The sequence below is a fragment of the Aphis gossypii genome, chromosome 2 (genome assembly GCF_020184175.1).
Source record: "Aphis gossypii isolate Hap1 chromosome 2, ASM2018417v2, whole genome shotgun sequence".
In the NCBI taxonomy this organism is placed as follows: domain Eukaryota; kingdom Metazoa; phylum Arthropoda; class Insecta; order Hemiptera; family Aphididae; genus Aphis; species Aphis gossypii.
Genome location: NC_065531.1, coordinates 63,181,220 through 63,206,579, shown reverse-complemented (window position 1 = coordinate 63,206,579; position 25,360 = coordinate 63,181,220). Strand labels below are relative to the sequence as shown.

The 25,360-nt window shown below is 27.5% G+C and overlaps 3 protein-coding genes across 11 annotated transcripts; 2 read left to right on the top strand and 1 right to left on the bottom strand.

Annotated features, from left to right (window-relative positions):
- The first annotated feature begins 1,276 nt into the window (after positions 1 to 1,276).
- LOC114120306 (enolase-like) lies at positions 1,277 to 6,649 on the top strand. Of its 4 annotated transcripts, XM_027982175.2 has the most exons (10): positions 1,277 to 1,513; positions 2,631 to 2,717; positions 3,282 to 3,393; positions 3,455 to 3,634; positions 3,926 to 4,080; positions 4,141 to 4,265; positions 4,386 to 4,623; positions 4,701 to 4,893; positions 6,028 to 6,261; positions 6,359 to 6,649. In XM_027982175.2, exons 2-10 carry the CDS (start codon positions 2,647 to 2,649, stop codon positions 6,488 to 6,490), a joined length of 1,440 nt encoding a protein of 479 aa, XP_027837976.1. In that variant the 5' UTR covers positions 1,277 to 1,513; positions 2,631 to 2,646; the 3' UTR covers positions 6,491 to 6,649. The 4 variants fall into 4 exon arrangements, with proteins under 4 accessions (XP_027837976.1, XP_027837977.1, XP_027837978.1 ...); XM_027982176.2 differs by lacking the exon at positions 2,631 to 2,717 and having other exon boundaries at positions 1,278 to 1,513; XM_027982177.2 differs by lacking the exons at positions 1,277 to 1,513; positions 2,631 to 2,717 and adding an exon at positions 3,072 to 3,206.
- Positions 6,650 to 8,909: 2,260 nt separating this feature from the next.
- Positions 8,910 to 16,643, top strand: LOC114120303 (AN1-type zinc finger protein 2A). 6 transcript variants are annotated; one of them, XM_050202340.1, is made up of 6 exons: positions 8,910 to 9,061; positions 14,356 to 14,398; positions 14,483 to 14,657; positions 14,724 to 14,878; positions 14,949 to 15,024; positions 16,122 to 16,643. In XM_050202340.1, the coding sequence occupies exons 1-6, from the start codon at positions 8,926 to 8,928 to the stop codon at positions 16,215 to 16,217; spliced, it is 681 nt and encodes a 226-aa protein (XP_050058297.1). In that variant the 5' UTR covers positions 8,910 to 8,925; the 3' UTR covers positions 16,218 to 16,643. The 6 variants fall into 6 exon arrangements, with proteins under 6 accessions (XP_050058297.1, XP_050058298.1, XP_050058301.1 ...); XM_050202341.1 differs by having other exon boundaries at positions 8,929 to 9,032; XM_050202344.1 differs by having other exon boundaries at positions 8,930 to 9,032; positions 14,460 to 14,657.
- Positions 16,644 to 17,783: 1,140 nt separating this feature from the next.
- LOC114120297 (longitudinals lacking protein-like) lies at positions 17,784 to 22,757 on the bottom strand. Its single transcript, XM_027982166.2, has 4 exons — positions 22,124 to 22,757; positions 21,829 to 22,023; positions 20,866 to 21,012; positions 17,784 to 18,341 (listed from the first exon to the last, which is right to left on the bottom strand). Exons 2-4 carry the CDS (start codon positions 22,012 to 22,014, stop codon positions 18,297 to 18,299), a joined length of 378 nt encoding a protein of 125 aa, XP_027837967.1. The 5' UTR covers positions 22,015 to 22,023; positions 22,124 to 22,757; the 3' UTR covers positions 17,784 to 18,296.
- Between the last annotated feature and the right edge of the window lie 2,603 nt (positions 22,758 to 25,360).

Sequence of the window (25,360 nt, the reverse complement as noted above, 5' to 3'; positions counted from 1 at the left end):
TTCATTTTTTATGTAAAAATAAATCCGATAATAATAATATAAAAGATTAATATTAAATTTGTTAGTAAATATTCATTTATTCGATGGCGTATTTAGGGAGAGGGGGTTCAGGGGTTTTGGACCAGAAACATTTTGAAAATATGCCACTGCATTTATTTGTAGTATTATCAAGGGTTACGAAAAATATTATAATTTTTAAGTACCTATTTATATAATAAAAATCCCTTTTTAAAACAATTACCTATACATCGGTGGAACTTATTTTTGCAGATAACGATTTTGAATGCAATCCAGAATCAGATAGATGTAGATAATTATGACAGCCGACAGCGGCAAGGATCCGGAATACACTCCTGACAAAATTAATTTCAAACTTCAAAGTTAAATGAAAACTCTGATACAGAATACCCTGTTGGCTGTTTCATAGGTAGTAATTATTAAACATTAAACTAGGTACTATACGTACAAACTTAATATATTTATAACAGGTAATATAATTTCTGTTTCACATGTACCTACTAAAAATCACAAAATAGTACCTACACTATTATGCCATTAAAAGACTAAAATATTCTTAAAAGCTTTTTAATTTTAATATAATATGCACAAATAAGCTATATAATACCTATTTCTAAAATTATTAAAAATTTTATTTTAACTTCCATGAAATATGTGTTGCTAAAATTCACTATTTGTTGAACAAATTCCAGAAAACGCCCCACATTGTACAAAAACGACTAAAAATTAGTTAAATGATCTTAAAATATAAAATAATGACATTAAGATCAAAAAATTGCATTTACTGCTAAAAACGGTAAAAAATAGAGAACAATAGAATTGATGATTGCAAAAACGCCAGAAGTCAATGTCAATTACCTATTTAAAACTTTTGGATAATTATTTAAAACTGTATAATATAATTTTGAAAAAAAAAATTAAATAAATAAATACTTAAGTAGGTATTAAAATATATCATAGGTACACTAATATTTATTATATCTACAACTAATATTTACATTATACTATAATATATTTTATACATATTTAATTTACCGTTTTACCATTATAAAAATAGTAAATTACAAATTTACAAAAACCGGGTGACCGGTTATTACCTACTTAATATTCGTACTTAATTATTATTAAAAATTATTTGTTTTGACCAAAAGTGACGTCATAGAACTAAACATGTGGGCTACATGCTGTACAGTGTACAAGACGTACAAGCACGAACTACTATATGTAGTAGTTCGTGCGTACAAGTATATGATAACTGATAAGGCGCGTGTATTAGTATTATATCCATAGACTTATAATATTATAAGTCTATAGTTTCTATGGCCGAAGGTTGATACAGATCATAAAAAATAGATAAAAAGTCGGCCAGAGCATTTCTCAATTTCCCATATTATAGTATTAAGTATTATACAATATATATATTACATTTCCACCCGACACTGAGATTTAACGTTATTTCATTCATCAGCAAGTCGCTATTTACTGCCATCCACCAGTAAGTATCCAAATAATATAAATAAAGTACCTACTTTTAGTATTATTAAGAGTTAAGACTATTTATATTTTAATACCATCACTAGTCACTGCAGTCTTGTCCAAATTGTCTAATAAATAAAAATGATATGCATATTATACTTACTTGCAATACTTGTCTATTCAAACTTTTTTAATATATGTATTGTGATATAGCTTTTATCTTATTTCTCATATAGGTATATTATTATAATATAGTTTATTGTGTCTAGTTTTGGTCATATTTATAGCTTAAACTCCGATTATGTATTATTATGTATTTATACATTACACTGAAATTCTAAAGATTGTATTGTTGTATGATAAGTTTAATAGTATTAGTTAATTTTGTTGAGCGGTATAGTTACAGGTAGAAAAATAAGATGATTTAAGGTTATTAGATTCAACCTCGATTCATTTGTGGAGTTCATATTTTTGATCTTCATTTAACTCCTAAGTATAAATTTATATTTTGATGTTAAGATTTTTTGTTATTGTAGTTGATATTTGTACATGATGATTACTAATAAGTAATAACAAATTAACAAGAAAATTAAACCTTCTATCTATTTGAATGCAAGTTATATCTAAATGATAAATACAAATTTTGTAATAGTTATACACATAATTTATAAATATTCCAATATTTTTTTTGTGTGTATCAAAGGGACTGCTAGGAGACATAAGGACATCCAGTACTCTACTATTAAATAATAATATTTTGATAAAATAAAATCAATCTTATTTATTTGACAATAAAAGAAAATATTCTTATAAGCTTTTAGAAATGTTATTAGAGGCTTTGTTGCAATATGGAATTCAACATAATATAATATACTGTTTTATTTATATTTAATATAGGTAACATTTTCTTCAGTTTGATTCAAAAAATAACATATAATACTTAATATCTAAATATTGAGTACTAAATTATTCTCAAGTATGCAATATTTTTACAAAATAAAATATACCACTTACAACTTGCCTATAAATTATGTCCTATGTATATAATATCAAATATGACATAAGTTGTGTTGTTTTTAATCCTTTAAAAATTAAAATATTAATGTATTTTGATGGTTACATTATTTTGTCCTCAGAATTCAAAATTTATTTATGATGGCACCTTGTAAATATTTATTGAACTTCAAGCAGAATTATTCTTATTTAAAATTAATACTTTCTAGGTTTGTATGTTTCCTTTTCCTAAATAATAGTCCTTTATTTTATTTTTTTTTTTATTTTGGTTATCAAATTAAATTTATCAATTTTATTCACCACATAGTTTTAGTTTAATCTTCATAGTAGCATTAATTAATTTTTAATAAAATGGACTCCTATTTTGATTATTATTAATTTATGACTTCATAATTATTAATTTTAGTATATTGAAATTAAAATTATATTATTCATTTTTATAACTTTTTGTATCAATGATAAATATTATATTTATATCAATATATGGCAATTTGGCCATTCTAATATTACTATATATACTTTATTCAAAATAAGAAACGCCTGCGGCGGCAACCAATTTTTGTTGCCAGCGGTCGTTCTTTACCATTATTTACCTACTCTACCGACTCAGTTCAACCGATCCAGTTTTAGTGAAACTACACCCATGTGCAGAAGCTGGCTACCACAAGCCTTTCTTATTTTGAACAGAGTATAAATGTGTAATTTATTATCAGTTTGAAGTGTTTGAACACCTAAAAAATTGTATTAACCAATCATTTAATTATTGTACTTAGACATTTGCAAACTTCAAACAGCAACCAAGTTTCTTGTAACAAAAACAACATGCCTATTTCAAAGATTGTGGCTCGTTCAATTTTTGATTCCAGGGGTAATCCCACTGTCGAAGTAAATATTTATTTTTATAGTTCTATTACCAAATTGAATATATTTAATAATTCATAAATAGGTTGACCTAACCATTGACAATGGACCATGTTTCCGCGCAGCAGTACCCTCTGGTGCTAGTACTGGTATATATGAAGCATTAGAACTTCGTGATAATGAGAAGTGCAATTATCTTGGTAAAGGTGTAAATACTGCTGTTAATAACATAAACAACATCATTGCTCCTGCTCTCATTAAAGCGGTAATTAAAGATTATTTAATTATTAAACTAACATATTACTATAACATCTTCATGTAGCTGAGTTAATTTAAATTAGTTTAAATTTTGTGTTTTTTTTTTTTTTTAAAGATATAGTTTTGTTTAATTAATTACAACTATTATTAATAATAGTAATAATAAATGGAAACAATGTTTATCATATGCTCAACCTTCCCCTACCAGATTCATTCCCCTGGAATATAGACCTACTATAGACCTATAAACTAATAATTTACTATTAACTAATAGTATAATTATTTATTTTTTTTATAGGGACTCATAGTTACTGAACAAAGAGCTATTGATGATATTATGTTAAAATTGGATGGAACTCCAAATAAATCTAAGCTTGGTGCCAATGCTATTTTGGGAGTTTCATTAGCTGTAGCTAAAGCAGGTGCTTTCAAGAAAGGCATTCCTCTTTACAAGTAAATATTTAAATATTCAATTATTTTAAAAATTAATCATAATTATTTTGACATTTTTAGACATATTGCTGACTTAGCTGGAAACAAAGAAATTATTTTGCCTGTTCCAGCTTTTAATGTTATTAATGGTGGTTCTCATGCAGGAAATAAGTTGGCTATGCAAGAATTTATGATTTTGCCTACTGGTAATTAACTAAAATATTAATATAAATACTAAGCATCAAAGTTTATTATTTTTATATATTAACTTGTTCAACTTTCATTTTCTGTAATTAACTTAATTTTAAACAAATATTTATAAATAGGAGCAAGTTCTTTCACTGAAGCTATGAAAATTGGATCTGAAGTATACCACAATCTTAAGAATGTTATCAAAGCAAAATTTGGATTGGATGCTACAGCAGTTGGTGATGAAGGTGGTTTTGCTCCAAATATTCTTGAAAATAAAGAAGGTTTGCGCTTAATCGAAACAGCTATTGAAAATGCTGGATACAAAGGAAAAGTTGTAATTGGAATGGATGTCGCTGCTTCTGAGTTCTATGTGTAGGTCAATTAATGTTGTTAATTTTTTTTTATTATTTCTTTAATTGTATACTATTTAACTTTTATGATAAATGCAGTGATGGAAAGTATGACTTAGATTTCAAAAATAAGTCAGACAGTAAAGATAAAAGTCAAATCATCTCAACTGAAGCTTTAACAAACTTGTACAAAGAATTTATTAAAGAGTTTCCAATAGTTTCAATTGAAGATCCATTTGATCAAGATCATTGGGAAGCATGGTCTACTCTTACTTCTTCTACTGACATCCAAGTAAATTAGTTATGTATTATTCAAAAAGATTAGATTTCAATTTTAAATAATTTTTAAGAAGCATAGGCACACATTTAGTACATTTAGTATTAAATTGGGGAGCATTAAATTGTTTACCTGCACACCATATCTACAAGTCATATGTTAATTTAATATAAAATATAATTATAAATTACAACATTAAAGATAATTGATTTTAACAATATGAAATCAATCAACAAAAATGTTTATGGTTTTAATATAAAATAGCCTATAGGTACATCAATATATAAATATATAGTTAATAGTAATATTGTAACAATGGAATAAATTATTAAATAATATGATTTAATAATATGTATTATCAAGTAAAAAAATATAAATTAAAAATGAATGGTTTTAAATATATTTTTCTAGGTATTTGTGCAAATTTATAAATAATATTTTTAGCCATTTCTTAGTTCTCTCTTCTCATTATTGTAACTCACTTTTATAAATGAAAAGAATAATATAAATTAAAATTAGTCAATATCACAGATTTGTCTTCTGACCTGAGTACATGACTAACTCTTTTGGAATGTACCTACTAACTTTAATTAACTAACTGTTAGCAATTTTTTATATTATCAAACAAAATAATATTAATAAATATTAAATATCATTATTTTCGTATTAGTATGACATCATACTGTTTGACAGTAAATAAAAACAAAATCCTATTCAGTATTTCAGTTGTAAATACTTAACATAAACTTGAAGGGATCCAGTCTGAAACCTAATATCACATGTTTTTTAATAAGAGAATGACAAACCCAAATGCAGAAAAAATACTTAATATTTATAATGCATAAATGTATGTACATCTTTGGTATAATTAATATTAACTTAAAATAATTTTCTTTAAATAATATAACATAATTGAAAATAAGTTGGGGGGGGGTTAAGTTTAAATGTTTGATAAAATGTAGTATGTACATGTATGGTCTATGGAAAAATAATTATTTGTTTTAAATAATTGTTGGTAGTAGTTTCTATACCTTATTCTAAATGCAATAAATTAAACCTTTATTTTGTTTAATAATGTATTATTGTTTAGGTTTTATAATATTTATTATTTTGCAATATTAAATATATTTTGATTTGTGGATATTAAAGATTGTTGGTGATGATTTAACTGTAACCAATCCAACACGTATTGCTGAAGCAGTAGAAAAAAAAGCTTGCAACTGTTTGTTGCTTAAAGTCAACCAGATTGGTACTGTTACTGAATCCATTGATGCACATTTGTTAGCTAAAAATAATGGATGGGGTACAATGGTATCTCATCGTTCAGGCGAAACTGAAGATACATTCATCGCTGATTTAGTTGTGGGATTGAGTACAGGACAAGTAAGTTTTTAAATATCAACAAAAGGTTTTATACTGTCAGAATCTGACTATACTATCCTTTATATTTTTATTATTCATAATTAAATAATAATTTTAGATTAAGACTGGAGCTCCTTGCCGTTCTGAACGTCTTGCCAAGTATAACCAAATACTTCGTATCGAAGAAGAACTGGGCAGCAATGCCAAGTATGCTGGAAAGAATTTCCGTAATCCACAAGCTTGCAATTAACTATAAAATATATTTGTAAAATGTTCAACCAATTATCTTAAAGTTTATGTAGAAAATTTATTTTTGTAAAAAACCAGTTTGTCTGTATAGAATCATATTGTATAAAAACAATTTTAATTAAGTTTATATAATATTGATTATAAAAAATGTTATAATGAATTTAAATTTATTTTTTTTTTTTAATAGGTCGAATTTAATCTAACCCAGTACCTTGTAGCTCATAATAATATATTATATTAATGAATAATTTAGATTTTATAATGGACCAATAATATCTGTATGTCCACTAAAAAAAAAAAAAAACTTTAAACGTCATTTTTCAAACAGTTTTCCCAGTGACTTTGTACTAGTTAGTTAACTACAAACTATTGAACCTACTTTAGCTGCTTCTTCATTTTAATCTCTTGAAAGTCATTTTTTTTTAACAACTGATTTATATACTCAAAAATATGAAATAAAAACAATAATTATTTGTAAACACAATTATAACATGTATATTTAACATTTTAACAAACAAATCAAAACATTCAGGAAATAAATAAATAAAAAATAAATTCCTTTTTTGAAAACAAACATGAGTTGAACAATATTTAGTAGTTATTGCTGATAATATTAAAATAAAAGACAATAAATAAATAAATACGTTTTCAACGCAAAGGTTAATAATTTTGATAAATAAAAAAAACATGTATGAACAAAAGGTAATTTAAACAATGAAAAACAGAAAAACAAGTAATAAAAATAGAACAAAGGGGTAAAAAAGTACATCGGCAGGACAACACAATAAACTAGAAAGGTTTTGATGCAAGATGCGAGTATACTATAGATCACTGGTCTGTAGCATTCTCACGACCGGTCCCACGGGAAGACGAGGACCGTGGGCTCGTTTGGCTCGGGCGCCCAATGCGACAATCACCAGGTGGCAGGCGAGGCCAAGATTTGAAGCTGCGGAATTGACAGCGACCACCGGAAACACGACACGGCCGACTACGGATCGCCTCGCCGCCTCTGGATGAAAAATAGAGTTCGACGTACCTTTTCCCATATCAGGTTTCGCCCCTGACTTCCCGTTGCTCGCTCTGTGTCGCTGTTGTCCTGTCAGTTGTCTTCGGTGAAGAGAAGGAGGAAAGGTAGTTCCTGCGAATGTCGTCTCAACGTACGTAGCACAAGCGCAACTAAGACACTATGGAATATATACATTTATAGTGCCTTGGCGCAATGCAAGACGCTTTAACGCTTTCCCACGCAGCCGCAAACCACTCTCCGAGTGATTTTGATGTTTCGGTACGACGGGTCAAGCTCTGCAACCTCCAGGTCTTCTACCACGATATTGATTTCCGCCATATCCTTGGCCGGCAAGTCTTTCACAAGTTCCACATTGTTTTTACTTTTTATCCGTTACGCATAAGTGCATATAACTAACGGAAAGTCTTTTTTGTCACTTCTGCACCGAAATGGACAATCAGAAACTGAAATATATACCACGATCCTTACAAAACATATAGGTACTTTTGATCATGACTAAATATATATTTACCTCCTTGCATGACGCATAAATTTAGCATGACAAAAAATAGTATGTGTGGCTCGCGCGGGAAGGCAATTTCAGTCTTGGACGCATGATTATACCTGTTAGGTACACCTATGTTGTATAGGTACCTATATTGTCTCTACCACCAACTGTAGATTGTCGGGGACACTGATGCTGATGGTGATGTACGACGAAATATTTTCGAACTATACAACTGAAGTGAAGTTTTTTTAAGTATTTAAAACAACCACCTCACCCATGTAGTCTGTTTTGCTCTAATGCTCTGGAACACCACCAAACTTTTTACACTACTGTCTTGTATTCTATTATATGAATGGTAATATACCTATATAAACTAGCTGTCGCCCGCGTGCTCTGCCCCCTTGGATAGTTGTTTGTAAATTGTGGGGCTGTTTCTATGTCTCATAATATAGGCTTAGCTATTTTCGATCATAAAATGCTCTAAGCCCTAAGGACATAAAGTTTAACTACATACCTTATACGGTATAAGATATAAGTTATACTTAAGTAAAATAATATCTAGTAAGTAAAGATGTTTATAAATTATCATAAATATACTTAAAGATAATAAAAACAATTTTTTTCTCACACTAATATCATTATTTTTACACTCGTGAAATATATTATAATAAAATATAAATAAATAATATATATTTATTATATAATAATAATAATAATAATATAATGATTATTAAACAATAACATTTGGGTATGGTATTTTGTGGGCTTTCGCATCATACAGCCAATCAGCGCGCTGAAGACTTATTATACTATTTTTCTATTGGTTATTAATTTATTATTATTATTAAATGCGTTTTAACTTATCTCAGCTACTCGAGTCTCAAGACTAAGTTCGTCAGTCGTAGTTTGAACGCAGTGATGTATGCTTCAAGTCCCGCGGAACCGTTCAAAGCACCGAGTCGTTGTCACTTGTCACATCTCATGTACGTCGACAATAATAATTAATTCATCGTCGATTCTATTACTGAGGTGGGTCGTGGGCGATTACTTAAGTATAGGTTAGTACACTCTAAACAATTATTTTAATATATTATTATATACTAGCTTACCCCGTACTATACACTTCTTTGCCCGTTAAAAGTGCCAATTCTGTAATATGATTCAAACTTTGTTTAATTTGTTATTTAATATTGGGTTTAACGGTGTTCAGAACTTAGACATTGTCACATTGACCATTTTAAATCTCAAAAAACTCGTACAAGCACCACTTTAAATGCGAATTTTGTAAAATTCTTTCTTATTGCACACTTAATTTGTGGTACGAATGTACAATGTATAAATTGCAAGCCTCGATCTATCGTTGTTCAGATTTTACATTTATTAGTTAGGTTATATTGTAGCCATTAAGCTTGGCGTTGAATGTGAGACTTTAATGATTAGAGTACGTATTTTGAAGGCATTTGCCTTTATTACTTTAAAACGAAGCTATGTCAGCTACAAATTTGATTTATTCTACTATACTACTATAGACGACATTTTATTTTATTTATTTGCTTTTTTTGTGATTTTTTGGACATTTTTAATACATTCTACACTATATTATATTAAAATATTCAATTTAGCATTTCAAATAAGAATTAATTGATCTCTAATATTACCTGCTACTGAATAAATAATAATCAATGTATGTTTCTTTTATTGCAGTTGTTGGATTTTTATTATTAAAATATTAAATTGATTAATTTTAAGTATTTATATACAGTAGAAATCGTTTATAGAAGCAGGCTTGTAAGTAAATTTATTATAATACTTACCTTTTTTTAAAAGTAATCATATTAACTCATAAATAATTTTAATATTTTTTTTTTTTTTTGTGATAAATATATTTTTTAAAACCTATTTTTGATACTTTTTCATAGCTTTTTTGGAAGTTTTAGACAGCTTTATTGCTTATTTTTAGTTTTTTTATCGTTTTAAAATCCGTGCTCTCTATGGTAGATTGCAGAGTTCGCGAGATGTACTTAAGCTTATAATTTCTAATCCTTAAGTTTCAGTTATATTAATTTTTTTTTCTACGGTCGATAAGATACAATAATGTGCCATTTCGTGGTTTTTATAGATGGAGCTGACTTATTTTATTTTTAACATATTTTTACCAATTTCAACCTTTTAAAATCAAAATTTTGATAAATCCTTTCTAAGTGGGTGTCTACATCACAAAAGAAACCTACCGTCCAAATTTCATACTTATAGCTTCAGCGTTTCCGGCTATAGGCGTTGATTATTATTAAAGTTAGGGTTGCCAACTTTTTTAATTTTAAAAACTGGACATCTGACTGAAAACCTTTTAGATTCTGAACGGAGTGATGGATGTATGATTTTACAATGATGTGGGTGTTTTTTTTTTAATACCGGATTCAGACAAAAACATTTTATGAGTGTTTGAAATTTAAATTTTTACAAAACCGCGTTAAATAACGGTTTAGCCTCAAACGATTTTTGATATTTGTTGTTATTCAAATAGTATAAGTCGTAAATACTTAAAAATTTTACCAGTTATTTAAATTGTCATTTTCTTTACGTGATTTAATTTTCAAAATATTTTGACTTTTTTTGAGCTAATTATAGACAAATAAAATTTTCAATTTTCCTAAGAATTTTTTTTTGAAGTGTCGATAAAATTTTTTTGGCGGAGTAAAAATATTTGAAAAATTAATACAAAGTTCCTCATAAGTTATTCTTATAGCGATAAAAAAATTATAAGAATACATAGGCATAATTTTTTTTTTATTAGCCTTTGAAGTTCAAATTTTGACAAAAACTCGTCAAAATCATGAATATTTGCAAATTATTTTGTAGTTCAAAATTCATAAAATGTTTATATCTAACGTTAAATATTCTAGACTGACAAATTATCTCCGTTCAGAATCGTTTTTCGTATACATTGATTCCTATCATTGCATTCAAATTTAACCTACCCTAGTCCGAGGTCCACCCCACCCCCTAATGTACAGCAGAGCGGTACCCACTAGCCGACTTTTTTTTAATTTAAATTAATTTTTCAAATTTTTTCTTATTCATTTTTATACCTAGTTCATGTTAATTTTTGGTCATACTTTTTTTTGTTTTTTTTTTTTAAAAAAATAAATTAATACCCATGCTTCTTTTTTTGTATATTTTTAAAACAATCGTGTGCTTTTTTTGTTGCTTATCCGAGCTCTATTTATAATATATTAATTATGAAGTTATAATAAATTGATAGTATCTTCATGTGATTTATATACATTTTTATTCTTAGGTATTAATTTTTCATATCATTTTCACCATAGTGAAAGATAGTTTTTCTATCTTCTTTTTATCCTGAAAATTATTTCCAAAAAATGAATAGCTATACAATTTTTGTTGTATGTTTGAGTATACCTTGGTCACTATTCACTAAGACGAATTTTATCAACATTTTAAATTTAATCGCTTATAAAAAAAGGTATTATGACACTAAATTTTCAAAACTTTTTATTGATAAATGAAAAACTTACGAGCAGCTCTGTATTAAATATTCAATAATTTTTAATGAGTGAATAATTGTTCATCAACATTTATAACAAAAAATATGCTGAAAATATGGAAATTTCCAAATGTCATCTAGCTATTATATAACAGAGCGGTTAACTACTTGCTCGCTTTTTTGATTTGGTATACATTTTATTATGTATACACCTAAGTACGCATTTTTTATGATTTTTTGAATAATATTGTTTTATATTTTGTAATTTTACTTTGCATGTCTGCATCATAGTATTATATTTATAGTACCTACCTATCGTCGAAAACGCAAAATTTGCAAGTAATTTTGAAGTTGAAAAATCATAAATTTTTTATCTTTTATAACTAAGTTTTGAAAATTTGGTACAAGGTTCTCCATACATTTTTCTTCAAATATCTGTAAAAAAAACTCTACCGGATTCAGACAAAAAATTTTTATGAGTGTTTGAAATTTAAATTTTTACAAAACCGCGTTAAATAACAGTTTAACCTCAAACGATTTTTGATATTTTTGACTTTTTTTGAGCTATTTATAGACAACTGAAATTTTCAATTTTTCTGAAAAAATATTTTTGAAGTCGATAAAATTTTTTGGCCTTATCAAAATACTTGAAAATTTAATGCAAAGTTCCTCATAAGTTATTCTTATAGTGATTAAAGAATTATAAGAATACATAGGCACAATTTTTTTTTATTAGCATTTGAAGTTCAAATATTGACAAAAATTCGTCAAAACTATGAATATTTGCAAATTATTTTGTAGGTATATTTCATAAAAATTTTTGTATACGTAGCTAAGAGTTGAAAATTTAATACAAGGTTTTTCATAAGTTTAGCTTACAATTATTATAAAAGAACTTAAATTTTGTTGTATTCAGGCCATTAAAACATAAACCACCTTTTTCACCAACCACTAGAAATTATATCCTAGGCTGACAAATCATCTTCGTTCAGAATCGTTTTTCGTATACAATGATTCCTATCATTGCATTCAAATTTAACCTACCCTAGTCCGAGGTCCACCCCAACCTCTAATGTACAGCAGAGCGGTACCCACTTGCCGACTTTTTTTTTTTTTTTTAGTCTAATATAAATATTTATTATCATGAATATAATTTTTTTATTAGTTTATTACTCTAGTTCTGATAGGTAATACAATAAATAAATAAAAGTATTTAATATAACATGTATATTAATTAAATAAATGAATAAATAAATAATTAATATAATATAATAAATTAAGTTAATATAGGTATTAATTAAGTGCTACTTTGATATTTTAAAGTTGTATTTTTTCTCGCTTTTTTCGCCTTTATAAATATATGATCACTTTTTATCTCCAAAAATTCACAAAATTTTTGACAAGACAAACTGTAGTTGAAATTTTGTACATTTCATAATTTATGGCGTCCAGTTGAAAGGTATAACTGTACACTGGACAGGAACCAGAAAATCTGAACTGTCCAAGCGAAAACTGATCGGTTGGCAACCCTAATTAAAGTACACTTTCCTTTATATATATTATAGATATATTCGTACGGTTCGTGTAATTAATGAGTGTCAACGAAGCACAACATTTTACTTACACCACGGTACCTATATCACAATATTCGATCACGGTATCTTTATTTGAAGCTAGATATACTACATTGCATTGGAACTTCATTGTGGTATAATATTACGATATATATTTTGCAAGTTTGATTCGGCTGTTTTGATTAAAGAAAAATGAATTTAGAACTGTCTTTAGTACGGTTAGCACGGCATTTGATTCCATAAAATTAATTACTGAACCATAATACGAAAACGGCGGGAACGTGACGTCAGCAGCAGAAATTGCGATAGTGAATTTTGTTTATCTTGCTGATATGCCTGTAATCTTTGTATGTCGTGTTGCGCGGTATCATGATTCAACATATTAATGATAATGACTGTGCGAATTGCGCGTATTGTCGTAAGTAGTAAATAGGTACTTCATTCAGTTCAGTCGGTATTGAATAGTCTCCTTCCTTAGTTCCGTAGCTAGTCAATAATAATATTATGACTCATAAGAACTGGGGTAGTGGGAATGTTCGGTTGATATAAAGCGCACCAAATACAAATGCACAATACTCATTCTGTCATATTGCTGTACGGGTTCACTAAAAACGCGGAATAGTGCTTCGGAGTTCCTTGTTTGACGACTATCTTTGTTCTTGTTTTTTATTTGTAACTTTTTCGTTTGTGCCATTATGGAATTCCCACACTTAGGTCAGAACTGCAGCAAAGAGACGTGTAAACGTTTTGGTGAGTCAAAGATTAACATAAAGGAAATCGTAATTCTCTGATTTAATAAACATCTATATCTTAGTTTGATAGAATCTTGCCAATGTCGGTATTAATTTCTCTTGGTTTTACTTCTGTCCATAGTTTTATCGTTTATAAATATAGTAAGCTTATTCTTCTTCGAAAGTGTCATGTTCGCCATTAATATTTTAGTTAATAAAAATTCTTTGTGTAGTTTAACTTTGTAGCTAAGTGTCAATCAAAAATCAACTGTTCAAGTTGTACAATGTGTGTAACGACCTTATAACATTATTTTATTTTATTCAAAATAAGCGGATCTACCTAATTCTTCTTAAAAATATAACTTGAGAAGTTAGAGACTTGTGATTTAATATACATTATTTTACCATTGTGTTACATATTTTAGAACATATTACTGCTTAAAATCTATGGGTATTACATTGCAATCATAAATTTAAAATTATGAAATGTAATTGAATCTTTTTCTAATTTTGTATAAAAACATTTTTTTATTTTAATTTAGATTTCCTGCCAGTTAAATGCGATGCCTGTTCGGGTATATTTTGGTATGTAGTATTCTAGAAATGTTGAGTATATATTTTTTTTATCTATGATTAACTTTATAAGATGATTTATCTCTGATGCCACAGTTCTGATCACATGAGCTATAGCAGCCATCAATGTCAATCTGCTTACAAAAAAAATGTACAAGTACCCATGTGTCCTTTGTGCAACAAACCAGTACCTATACCACGGGGTCAAGAACCAGATTTTACTGTTGGGCAACATATTGACAATGACTGTCGGTTTACTGAGGGTAGAAAGGTATTTTTTTACAGTTGCTCATCTAAATAAATATAAATTACTAGGATCAAATAATTGTTTTTATAGGTGTTCACAAATAGATGCACGGTAACAAAATGTCGAGGCAAGGAAGCTGTGCCTTTAGTATGTAGTGAATGTCGTCAAAATCATTGTTTTAAACATCGTCATCCTTTAGACCATGGTTGCACTGGTAGTGCAAAATCTGTCCAAAGAAAAGTGACGTAAGTAGATATTTAGTTTTATGTTAAAATTAATATTTTTTTAAATCATATATTTACTATTTATTTATAGGGATGTTAAAAATATATTTGGAACCAGTGGAATCATAAAAAAAGCTTTCACTGCATCTGCAATACAGGGAAATATGGTAACTTGAAAGGATATTATTACATAATAGTACTGATTATTCAATTAAATGTACCACAGTCGATTAAAAAATTAAAATAGTCACCCCTTCTTTTTTTTTAGTTTTCTATTTTTTTCAAAATTATTTATCTTTCTAAAAACTACAATTACATTTTAGTTTTCTTTAACAATATAGTTGATATATTTTACCAAATATTATGAAATGAAAGACCACAGAACTAAATTTTTTAAAGAAACAAGTTTTTGTTTTTTAATTACAACAATTTTTTTAAGAATAATCATTAATTACAATTTTAATTTTATTACTTATCTGCTCTATACATTTTGGTTGGCACTTGTTATCTCCTCACTAATATGCTGTATACAATTTTAAACTAGATGTCTAGACATCTCTTTATGTCAGTAGTCTAGAATGTCTATATTAATTATCAATGTATGTTGATATCTTATAAGTAGATTAATTTAGTATGATATATACTAATGTAATTAGCTTATTTAAGAATATCAGTATAAATTAACTTGAATAAATTCTATTTCCCGCAATATTTAAATACTGACATTCAATTTTTACAATAAAAATTTATTGTAATCCTTAAAAATGTATGACTAAGTTAATTTTCTTATGACCGGTTTATCTATCTAATAAATATTATGATAACATGATTTTTTAAACAACTTTCCAAATTAAGCTGTAGTCTTGAACGTGTTTTGGAATTTAAGAAAGTTATCTTATTTTTACATGTAAATATAAAACAATAATTATTATTGATTATATTTCTAATAATTTTAAACAATAAATTATTATTATTTATTTTTATCTTAAAGTTTTGTATTTGGTAATTAAAAAATATCATACAGTACGACACAATCATCTGGTGATAACAAACACAGTACATTTTGTCTTAATTATTTATTAACTTTTATGGTTATTCTAAATAATAAGTGTATAACAATGTCCAATATGTGTATTACATTTAATAGGTGAAAATGCGTATTCCCAGCCCTTTAATTTAAAATAACTTCCTTAATAAAACAATTGTAACATTACTATCTGTATAATACCAAATAAATATATAATATGAATATTTAATTTTTCAGAGTGAAGATGAAGCATTAGCTAAAGCCTTAGCTGAGTCTGAACGTATGACTAACGAAAATACCACTAGTCCTCAAGCAAGATGTTCTGTCGCATAAAATTGTTAATTTTTATTAAATTAAGCACAAAATATCATATTTTTATTAATATTTTTAAAACTTTAAATTTTATAAGATTATTATACATTCCAGACATTTATCTTATGTATCATAGTGAAATATTTTATTTATATGTTAATATTATGATTGTGTATTTTAAGCTGTACCATTTAAAATCAACCCACTTCATAAAACTGAATAACCTGAAAAAATACTCCGTCCTTGTTGGTGTTCATATTTTAATTTTAAATTTCTTCAATTAAAATTTACCATACATTAAATATTAAAAATGAATAAAATTGTTACTTTATTATTAATTTACTTACAAATTTAAATAATTGAAAATGTTGTAATATGATGGTATTTTTGTGTATATATAATATGTATTTTTTTCTTTTTACAAATATTAAACGGGTATTAAAATTACATCTATGTTAAAAATGTATTGCATAAGGCAACAGTTGTTAACAAAATTCTGAAGTTAATTATTGAATTGAAACATTCTCTGAATGTTTTGAATAATATAATAAAATATATTTTATGTATGTTTTGAAAAATTATTACAATTTAAGTCTAGGTAAACAAATCTAAATTAAAGGCTATCATCTGTAATAGGAGTAAGAACCCTACAGTAAACGTACCCAAGATATGTTGGCCAAATTTTAATGGTACACGAGATACAAAAATGTTTTTACTTCATTGTTGAATCAAGTATTTAGTGGAAAAAAATGCATCTCAAAAATATATAGCTATCGACTGTACAACTGAACATTTAGAACTCCCTTTCATGTATAATATTAAAAATCTTGAATACATCATGTTTTATAAATGTATATTTTTAAAAAAATCTTAACTACACAACTGATTGACCAATTTTTATACATACTAACATATTTTTAATGACACATGTTATTTAAATTAAAACTGACGAGTTTTAGTACATACTCTGACAAGTATTTAACTCTCTTACTTTACACTAAACTATGAATAATATTTAATAGAAGATTATTTTTATTTACTCTTCCATTGTTCAAACAAAATTATATAATATTAGTTTAATTTCAAGAAAGATAATTTCTGAACCATATTAATAACCAATTTGATTAAATCTAGGATTTTTGTTCCGGTTAATTAGACAGGATATTTGGTGCTTGGGAATTGTTAGGCATGAGACGTAACTTAGTTGGGTTTCAAACAAATTTAAACTAAGATGTTCGTCCCGGTTTTTTAATTTTAATTTTTAATTAATTTCTTCAGTATAACATTTAAATATTAAGAAAATAAAGTTAAGTTTAAAAATCAGTTCAATAATAGTTCTTTAAACGATACAAACAAAAACATTTGTGATTTTTCAATCATTTTTTTTTTAAATGATGTTAAAACTATAATAGTTTTGAAATTCTCCAAGATAAAGAGGACACAAATATACAGTAACTTGGTATGTTTATTTACTGGTGTCCAACTAGTAATAATTAATAGAAATTAGGCACACTGCAAGTTGTTTTATTTTAAATATATGAAATTTAAAATTTCAATTATTTAACAAAAAAAAAAAAATAAACAAAATTACAAAGACGTCAACCACATATATATTTTACCTAAATTTATTGTGTTCATTATAAAATGTCCAATTAAGGTTTATACATTTTTTTTTCAATTATTAACATAGACTAATGTTCTATTAAAATAATATATAATAATAATTGTAATTCATGATAAATATACAAGACAAGTATAATATTTACAGAACTCGTTGATTTGTTTTTTTTTTTTTTTTCATACGTAAAAACAAAAATTACATATTGCAACTACATATTAACACATAATGTCTATACTTATGAGTTTATTCCTATAAAATAAATATTGTTATTAAAATATTTTAATTTTTGTTGTTATTTTTGGCTTTTAATTGTACTTTTGTAAAATGTATAGACAAATGTATAATATAAGTAAATACAAATAAAATAATAATTCATTAAAAAAGGAAAGGAAAAATAATGCGAATTTTTGGGCTCTTCATTAATATGCTAATAAAGATTAAAGTAATTAAAAACATATTTAGCAAATGTTGAGTAGATACTAATCTTTTTTAATAGTTTGTGGAGCTTCTGCAAGACCTTTGACCTAAAAAAAAAAAAAAATAATATTAATATAACAAAGTTATTAAAATAAATATTTTAGCTTTTATTATAGTTTATAATAGAAATGGTTCTTTCAAGATTTAATATAGAATAGCACCATTTGTTTTAATTTTTGAAATTATACATAGGATAATAAGAAAAGAAGTAATAAAATTCTTATTTATTATGACGATTATAATATAAACTTGGTAGATTATTGAAAAAAAATTAGGAATTGAACAGTATTAAAATGGTAAAAGGAAAATAAATTGATTTATGACACACTTTTCATATTGTTAATTTTTTTCTGTTTTCATAAAATGTGTCTATCTATACTAGTGGTTTTCAAACTTTTATTATACATGACACACTGTACACTTCAAAAAATTTCCACGGCACACTAACCTTTTTTAGATGAACAATATTGTTTTGAATTTATCATTAATTTTTTTTCTTATATCACAATTCAATGCAATAGATAATTTATAGAAAAGCCGCGGCACACTGGTGTACCACGGCACCCAGTTTAAAAACCACTGATCTATACTAACACAAAACCTATCCACTTCTACGCACACAATAAACTATTTATAATATTAGATTGATTAGCAGGTATTATCAAATACCTACGAGTGAAAAATGTTCAATACTTATTAAAACAATTGGAAAAAGAAAAAAAAATACAGAAAATCAGAAATAGTTATAAAAAACTAGTTTTAGACCAAAAACATTTTTTTTTTTGCAGTAATTCAAAAATGAAAATTATTTAAAAAATATAATATTAAGTGCCTTATAAATAGTTTTTATATAAAATATTAAAATATTGGAAGTATATACACATATTTTTATGGGGATTTAAAGTTCAATGTCGTGGAAATTTAATATTTAATGTACTCAATAAATAAATGAATAACAACATCTTAAGGGGTAAAAGTACAGTCAATAAGTAAACTATTTTAAGCTATTTATATAATAAACCTACTCATACCATTCTATATTATGGTACATTGGTATACTGATACAAAATTCAAAACAATTATTTATAATAATATTAAATAAGAGGGCTGTCTCAAAATCAACCTCTGTTATGTTACAATTCACTACACACGGGCACTTCGGCGACATTTTTCAGGATATCACAATACAGTGATGAAGAATTTCGGAAAATCATGTTGAAAGATTTAAAATCGAACAAACTGGTCAACTTGATAACCACGTCTTCAGTCACTATTGATTTACACCCTTGGTTCCCCCTTTATAATGTACATTTATGTGTCTGTTAAATTGTCTACATCAGTCATACATTCACACACACTAAACCATAACTCATCAGTCATCACTGTATTACTTTAACAGTACATAACTGACGATGAATTTGAGCTACGCTTAAATGAATTACGCTTTGTAACTCACAGGCAGCAAGAGATAAAATTATACTCTCCCATGTTGTTACAACAACTATTAGAACAATACTGAACGAAAACTGTTGACTTGGCATACTATTAGAGAATAATGTACCGATTGAAATGAGCAGAAAAAATATTACCGATGTGTCCATGAGTAGTGAAGTAATGCATCAGAGGTTGAAATAGTTCTTGAATATATTTAATAACATAATAATTAATAGAGTAACATATTTAATAAAGAATAAAGAATTCTCTTTAGAAATAGATAATAGCACAAACCATCTATACTCAGAATCATTTTTTGTATACAATTATTATTGGTACTTATCCGTTATCTCAACTATTGCCTGATACCACAAAATTTGTCAATTCAGTCGTCCAAGTTGTTAAAAACGTGTCAGCTGATTTTTGTGGTATCACAATTGATATTTGGTTAACTGACATTTAAAATTATTTTTATTATTTATTATTATTAATTGAAATGATGAATCTCATGAATTTATGTGTATTAAGTAGGTAATGAAAAAGATATTTTTGAATTCTTTCAAGAAAATGATTTACTTCAAGCTACCATGAATTTAACAACAGTCATATTATAAAGAACTATACTTAGGGAAAGATTCTAAACAAAAATAGTTTATTTTATTTTATTTATCGAGCTAGTAGTTATGAGTCAGACAGTACTCGAAAATAGTCAAAATAATGGAAATGAAACAATAGATAATCGACATAATGAATTAACTCATTAAACAAATTCAAAATCTAATAATTGAATTGAATTTAAAAATAAAATCTGTATCAGTGAACTGGTCAACGACAAAGTACACTCAAAACCTACTATATAGCAGAATGATTTTCCTGGTTATTAACATTATAATAGAAATTTGTGATAAAATTTTTAGATCAAATTATAAAATAAAATATTATTAGATAATATGATTTAAATGCTTTTTAAACTTAAATTTCATTTACTGACGAAATTATGTAAGTATTTATGTGTGTTTACAAGTTATGATAATTAATTAACTATTAGTTATTAATAATTATTATAATGTAATATATTGTTGTTAAACTTTCTCTTTATTATAATGACATTAAATTATATGAAAAATATTAACTTACCTTCAACCGATCAGCTGTCTTTAAAAAAGCTGGCAGTTGTTCCTGACTTATGTTAACTTCTCCTGCATACATGAATTCCAGTATAGATTGCAAATGACTGAATGGTACATCTTTGAGTATTATAATAGGATGTTTTGATGGGTTTTCCTAAATAAAATTTTTAAACAGGTGTAAATTATTCAATTTATACACTGGTTAAATCTTACTTTTACTAATTTTATACTTTAAATATAATTTTCTTTAAAATAATGTCACAAATTGATGTTATGTATTTCATATTGTTATTATAGTATGGCTATTAAAAGTAGAAACATATGTCAATACCATTTAAATATCATACAAATGTATTGTTTAGAAATTATAGCCAATTTAAACACTAATTCAAATATTACTTTGGTTTGAAAAGTATTATTATAGCCTATAGGTACTTAAAAAATATTTTTTATAATAATTTAAATCAATTTATATACTATGAACAACTATTGTTATTTCATTTAATAGATTTTGATTAAGTTAGTTTACCATGGAAGGTACCTATTAATTAGATTTCAAATTAGAGTAATTTAGTTAGTCAAAAATTGTTATATCTACTCAAAATAATTAACAGTATAAAATCAATATATTATAAAACTATTAAAACCGGATACTATCAACAACGAGTTCCATAGGTATTAAAGATTACCTAATTTAGTCGTAATTGACGATATAATCTAAAATAGAAATAAAACTGATATAAACAGAAAACCTATAAGACCATACTCTAATCAAGACAATTTGTAAAGAACCATACACAATCATCTTAATATGGAATGCATAATATTGAATTATTTTTACGTTAATCATTTAATCGTTTATCATTCTAATGAATCTTATGTGATCGTAAGCTGTTACAATATTGCGAACCGTGGACAGAGACAGACATTGAACCACAAGAACACAATAACCTTAAGCGACGGGACTTACCTCTAACAAAGCTTTAAAATAAGGGCTGCAGGCCGACAACACCATTTTGTGAGCCTTACACGTCTGTCCTTCGCAAGCAAGTGTTACGTCCGTGAAGCTCTTCTCGTTCCTCAGGTGTTTGAAGGACGACACCATGTTGCTCTGGTAATCGTTCCATTTCAGGAAATATTGCTGTTGGTCTGCCATTATAACACACTGGAAAACAATCAATCACCGACAGTTGGCGTATCATTACCGATCGGTGTCGCTCATTCCCCGACATCGTATCCGTGCGCTATTATATGATAATAATTACCTTATTGCGGTTCGAATCTTCGACGACAACGAGTACGGCGGTGCGACGGTCAAAGGATCAGCGAGCTCGAGAACGACGACTGAACTGATCCTCGCAGTTTGTCCCTAATAAACGTCACTCGGTGCACCAGGACATGTACGAACTTGAACTTGAATAATGGACGACGCGCGATAACGTAATATATCCAAATCCGTCGGGGGCGCGCGCGACTGTGACGACGTTGGACTTGGACGTGTCTCGTCTACTGCGGCGATAAAAACCGTGTCAGAAACGACAGAAACGCATAATAATAATAATAATAATAATATTATATTATTTGTGTAGAATGTAATATTATAATATCGCGGAGAGATAAACAAAACGCGAAAAACGTTGACCCGACGTGTTGACGAGCGCGTTACGGGTGTCGGTGACTGCGGGTGCGTGAGCCTGACGGTGCGCGTGTTTGCGGGTGCGCGCGCGCTATTTTCTGCCTCGGACGACGTAGGCGGTGAATGGCCGACCGGCGCGGCGGAGCGACATATGTTGGCCGTGGACGGGGAAAACGCGCGGCGACATCGTCGTCGAGCCGGTCGAAAGCGTCCGCCACCGCAGGTAGCCGTTGCGGCGCGTACCTGTCGTTCGTTACGGCGCGGCGACGTGCGAAATCGTGACGGCTGACTACGCTCGTCGTCGGGGGGGGGGCCGTGGCAGCCGAGACTTGAGTTTGAGTTCTCGCTCACCGGAACTCCGGCGTTCGGCGGGGGTGCTTTCCATTAGGCGTCGCCGAGCTTGTTGGGAGATTGACGGGACGAATACCTAATTATCGCTCGTTTAATATTTTACACGGTTTTCGGGTGACCTTTGTACGACGTCCGATTTTTCACGTGGAAAATTGCATTATCGTAGTTGCGTTGGCGACACTGCTATATCTATCACCGCGGTCTAATTTTTTTTCAAATTTTTTACAATTTTGTTATAATTATTATACTATAATACATAATGTATACATTGTCTATTCATACATACCAGTTGTAAGCAGCACAAATTGAGTTCCTATTTGAATTTCGCTGCGTCAAGCTATCGTCAAATTTGGTCACAACTCACAACCTCACAGGGACGAAATATTCAATTTTCCACACACGTATAGTACATGTCTGTACTTCCCCTATCTATAGATTATTTTGAAAAAAATTTAGTTTGAAAAACAGATATCAGTATATTATAATAGCTGATCACTGCTGAAGAAGTCGTAATTACATTAAACTGCCAAAAGTAATTGGACTACTGGGATTAACCCCTCGCCTAAATAATTTGTTCAAGGCTGAAAAGCCTTTTAAAAATAAATAAATAATATGTATTTATTATCTGTCTAAATTAAATTTAAGTCAAAGTAGTATTTTAGATTCTTAATGAAGAGCAATGGTTTTATATTGATATTTTTATTCTTTGTTAACGTTTTCGGGTAGATATATATACTAGCCCAAAAAATCATCTATAGCTATCTCAAAAAATAAAAAATCGCTTCACTTTGATATTTTAGAGAAGTAATTTTTCGAAATGTTTAATAGTTAAGTTTTAAGGAAAATTGATTGAAAATCAGATTACAGATTTTAATTTATTACACGTTGAAAATATTTTAAGTTTTTCGGAATACAATTTAAAGGAGATAGTGTGAACGGGCTACGTGTCTCTACTTGTAAAAAAAATTGACCCTTCTCCTTTAAAATTTAAAATTATATTTATGTCTATGATATTTTATGTGTAAAAAAAACTCATAGAATTTTAATATAGGTACCTATATTGTTTCTTTAACTTGGTGTCTTTGGATTATTTTTAACAACAAATACAACTTGAAAGTTGGACTCTTCACACATAATTTAATGAATAAGTGTCCAGTTTTGTACCTGTACAATTGTTACCATCTACCATCTACCATCTACCTGAAAAAAAAAACAGCTCTATAATATAATATAATGTTATTGTTATACATTATACATATTTAGTTTATACCGCAGTTTCAAATGATTTATGTTTACTAATACGAGTACAACAATGGTAATAATATAGGTATCATGTAATAGTAAAACCAATAATAATTATATCAATTACTGAAGGACAAATATATATATAATATGTAATAATAACCATTATATGGTGATTAATGATTATTCTCGAATTTTGTGAATATACTTACATAATCTAGCGACATGATTCACGTATGATTCACAACAATTATAAATATTATAATAATGTAATCATATTATATTCATGTGTTGGTCTTAGACTATAATATCTACTCTATATCTTAAGTCAATAGTTATATAATAATAATATGTTTAAGGAGAGTACAACCAGTTATACAAAATTATATATTTCTATTGTTTTATTGAAAAGTATAATATAATTTATGCTTGTAAAAATATTTTGCATCTTATATATTATATAATATACCTACCTATAGGTAATTCTATTAATATATTTTAAACAATATGCTTCAAATCTTTCAATTTTATTATACGAATATACATTTATGATAACAGGGCGTGATGAATAGGCAATTGAGGTACACCGGAGTTGTGATTATTCATTTTTTTTAGCATAATATCGTAACCGTGCGTTTCATTGATTTTATTTCATTGATTAAACAATATAATTTAATCATTTTATAATCAATGACTTTAATTTTCTTAAAAACTATAAATGACACTGTATGGCCTATACTAATGATCTATAATGTAGCCATGTTTCTATATAGGTAGCACTATTGATTATAAATACAAGTACAGTGGAACCTCGATCAATTGGTTGGGGGCATAAAAAAAATTGAATTTTATAGAGGTTCGAGTTATCGAGGTTCCACTGTTTTTATAATCATTAATTAATGATAGCACCGAGTAAAAAATTCGGTACGCTCATATGGCTGAAACTTTTAATAATTACTACCTATATAAAAATTATTACGGACATTTTAAGTTAAAATTTATAAATAGCCATTTTTTTTTTATAACAATTTAAAATTGTTTATGTAAGTAGTTGTACCAACATTAAAATCAATTTTTTTTCAAATAGTAACAACTATGTTTTTAACGAATTTTTATAGGTAGAGCTTTTTTTTAAAAAAATGTTGATGTTAAAATATTACATTTTGGTTTACTAGTTTTTTACTACGTGGGCCCTATAAACTTTAATAAATTGATTTAAATTAATTGTATTTCTAGAGCTAACAGCTAAATAATTTTTTTTTAAATTATCTTT

Bases quoted from the DNA above. Each gene is read 5' to 3' on its own strand.
- LOC114120306 (XM_027982175.2), top strand. From the start codon at position 2,647: ATGATGGCACCTTGTAAATATTTATTGAACTTCAAGCAGAATTATTCT. The intron at 4,624-4,700 runs GTAGGTCAATTA...TGATAAATGCAG, and splicing joins GCTGCTTCTGAGTTCTATGT to TGATGGAAAGTATGACTTAG. The intron at 6,262-6,358 runs GTAAGTTTTTAA...TAATAATTTTAG, and splicing joins TGGGATTGAGTACAGGACAA to ATTAAGACTGGAGCTCCTTG.
- LOC114120303 (XM_050202340.1), top strand. From the start codon at position 8,926: ATGCTTCAAGTCCCGCGGAACCGTTCAAAGCACCGAGTCGTTGTCACT. The intron at 14,879-14,948 runs GTAAGTAGATAT...ATTTATTTATAG, and splicing joins TCTGTCCAAAGAAAAGTGAC to GGATGTTAAAAATATATTTG. The intron at 15,025-16,121 runs GTAACTTGAAAG...TTAATTTTTCAG, and splicing joins CTGCAATACAGGGAAATATG to AGTGAAGATGAAGCATTAGC.
- LOC114120297 (XM_027982166.2), bottom strand. From the start codon at position 22,014: ATGGCAGACCAACAGCAATATTTCCTGAAATGGAACGATTACCAGAGC. The intron at 21,013-21,828 runs GTAAGTCCCGTC...AATTTTATTTAG, and splicing joins ATTTTAAAGCTTTGTTAGAG to GAAAACCCATCAAAACATCC. The intron at 18,342-20,865 runs GTAAGTTAATAT...TTTTTTTTTTAG, and splicing joins AGACAGCTGATCGGTTGAAG to GTCAAAGGTCTTGCAGAAGC.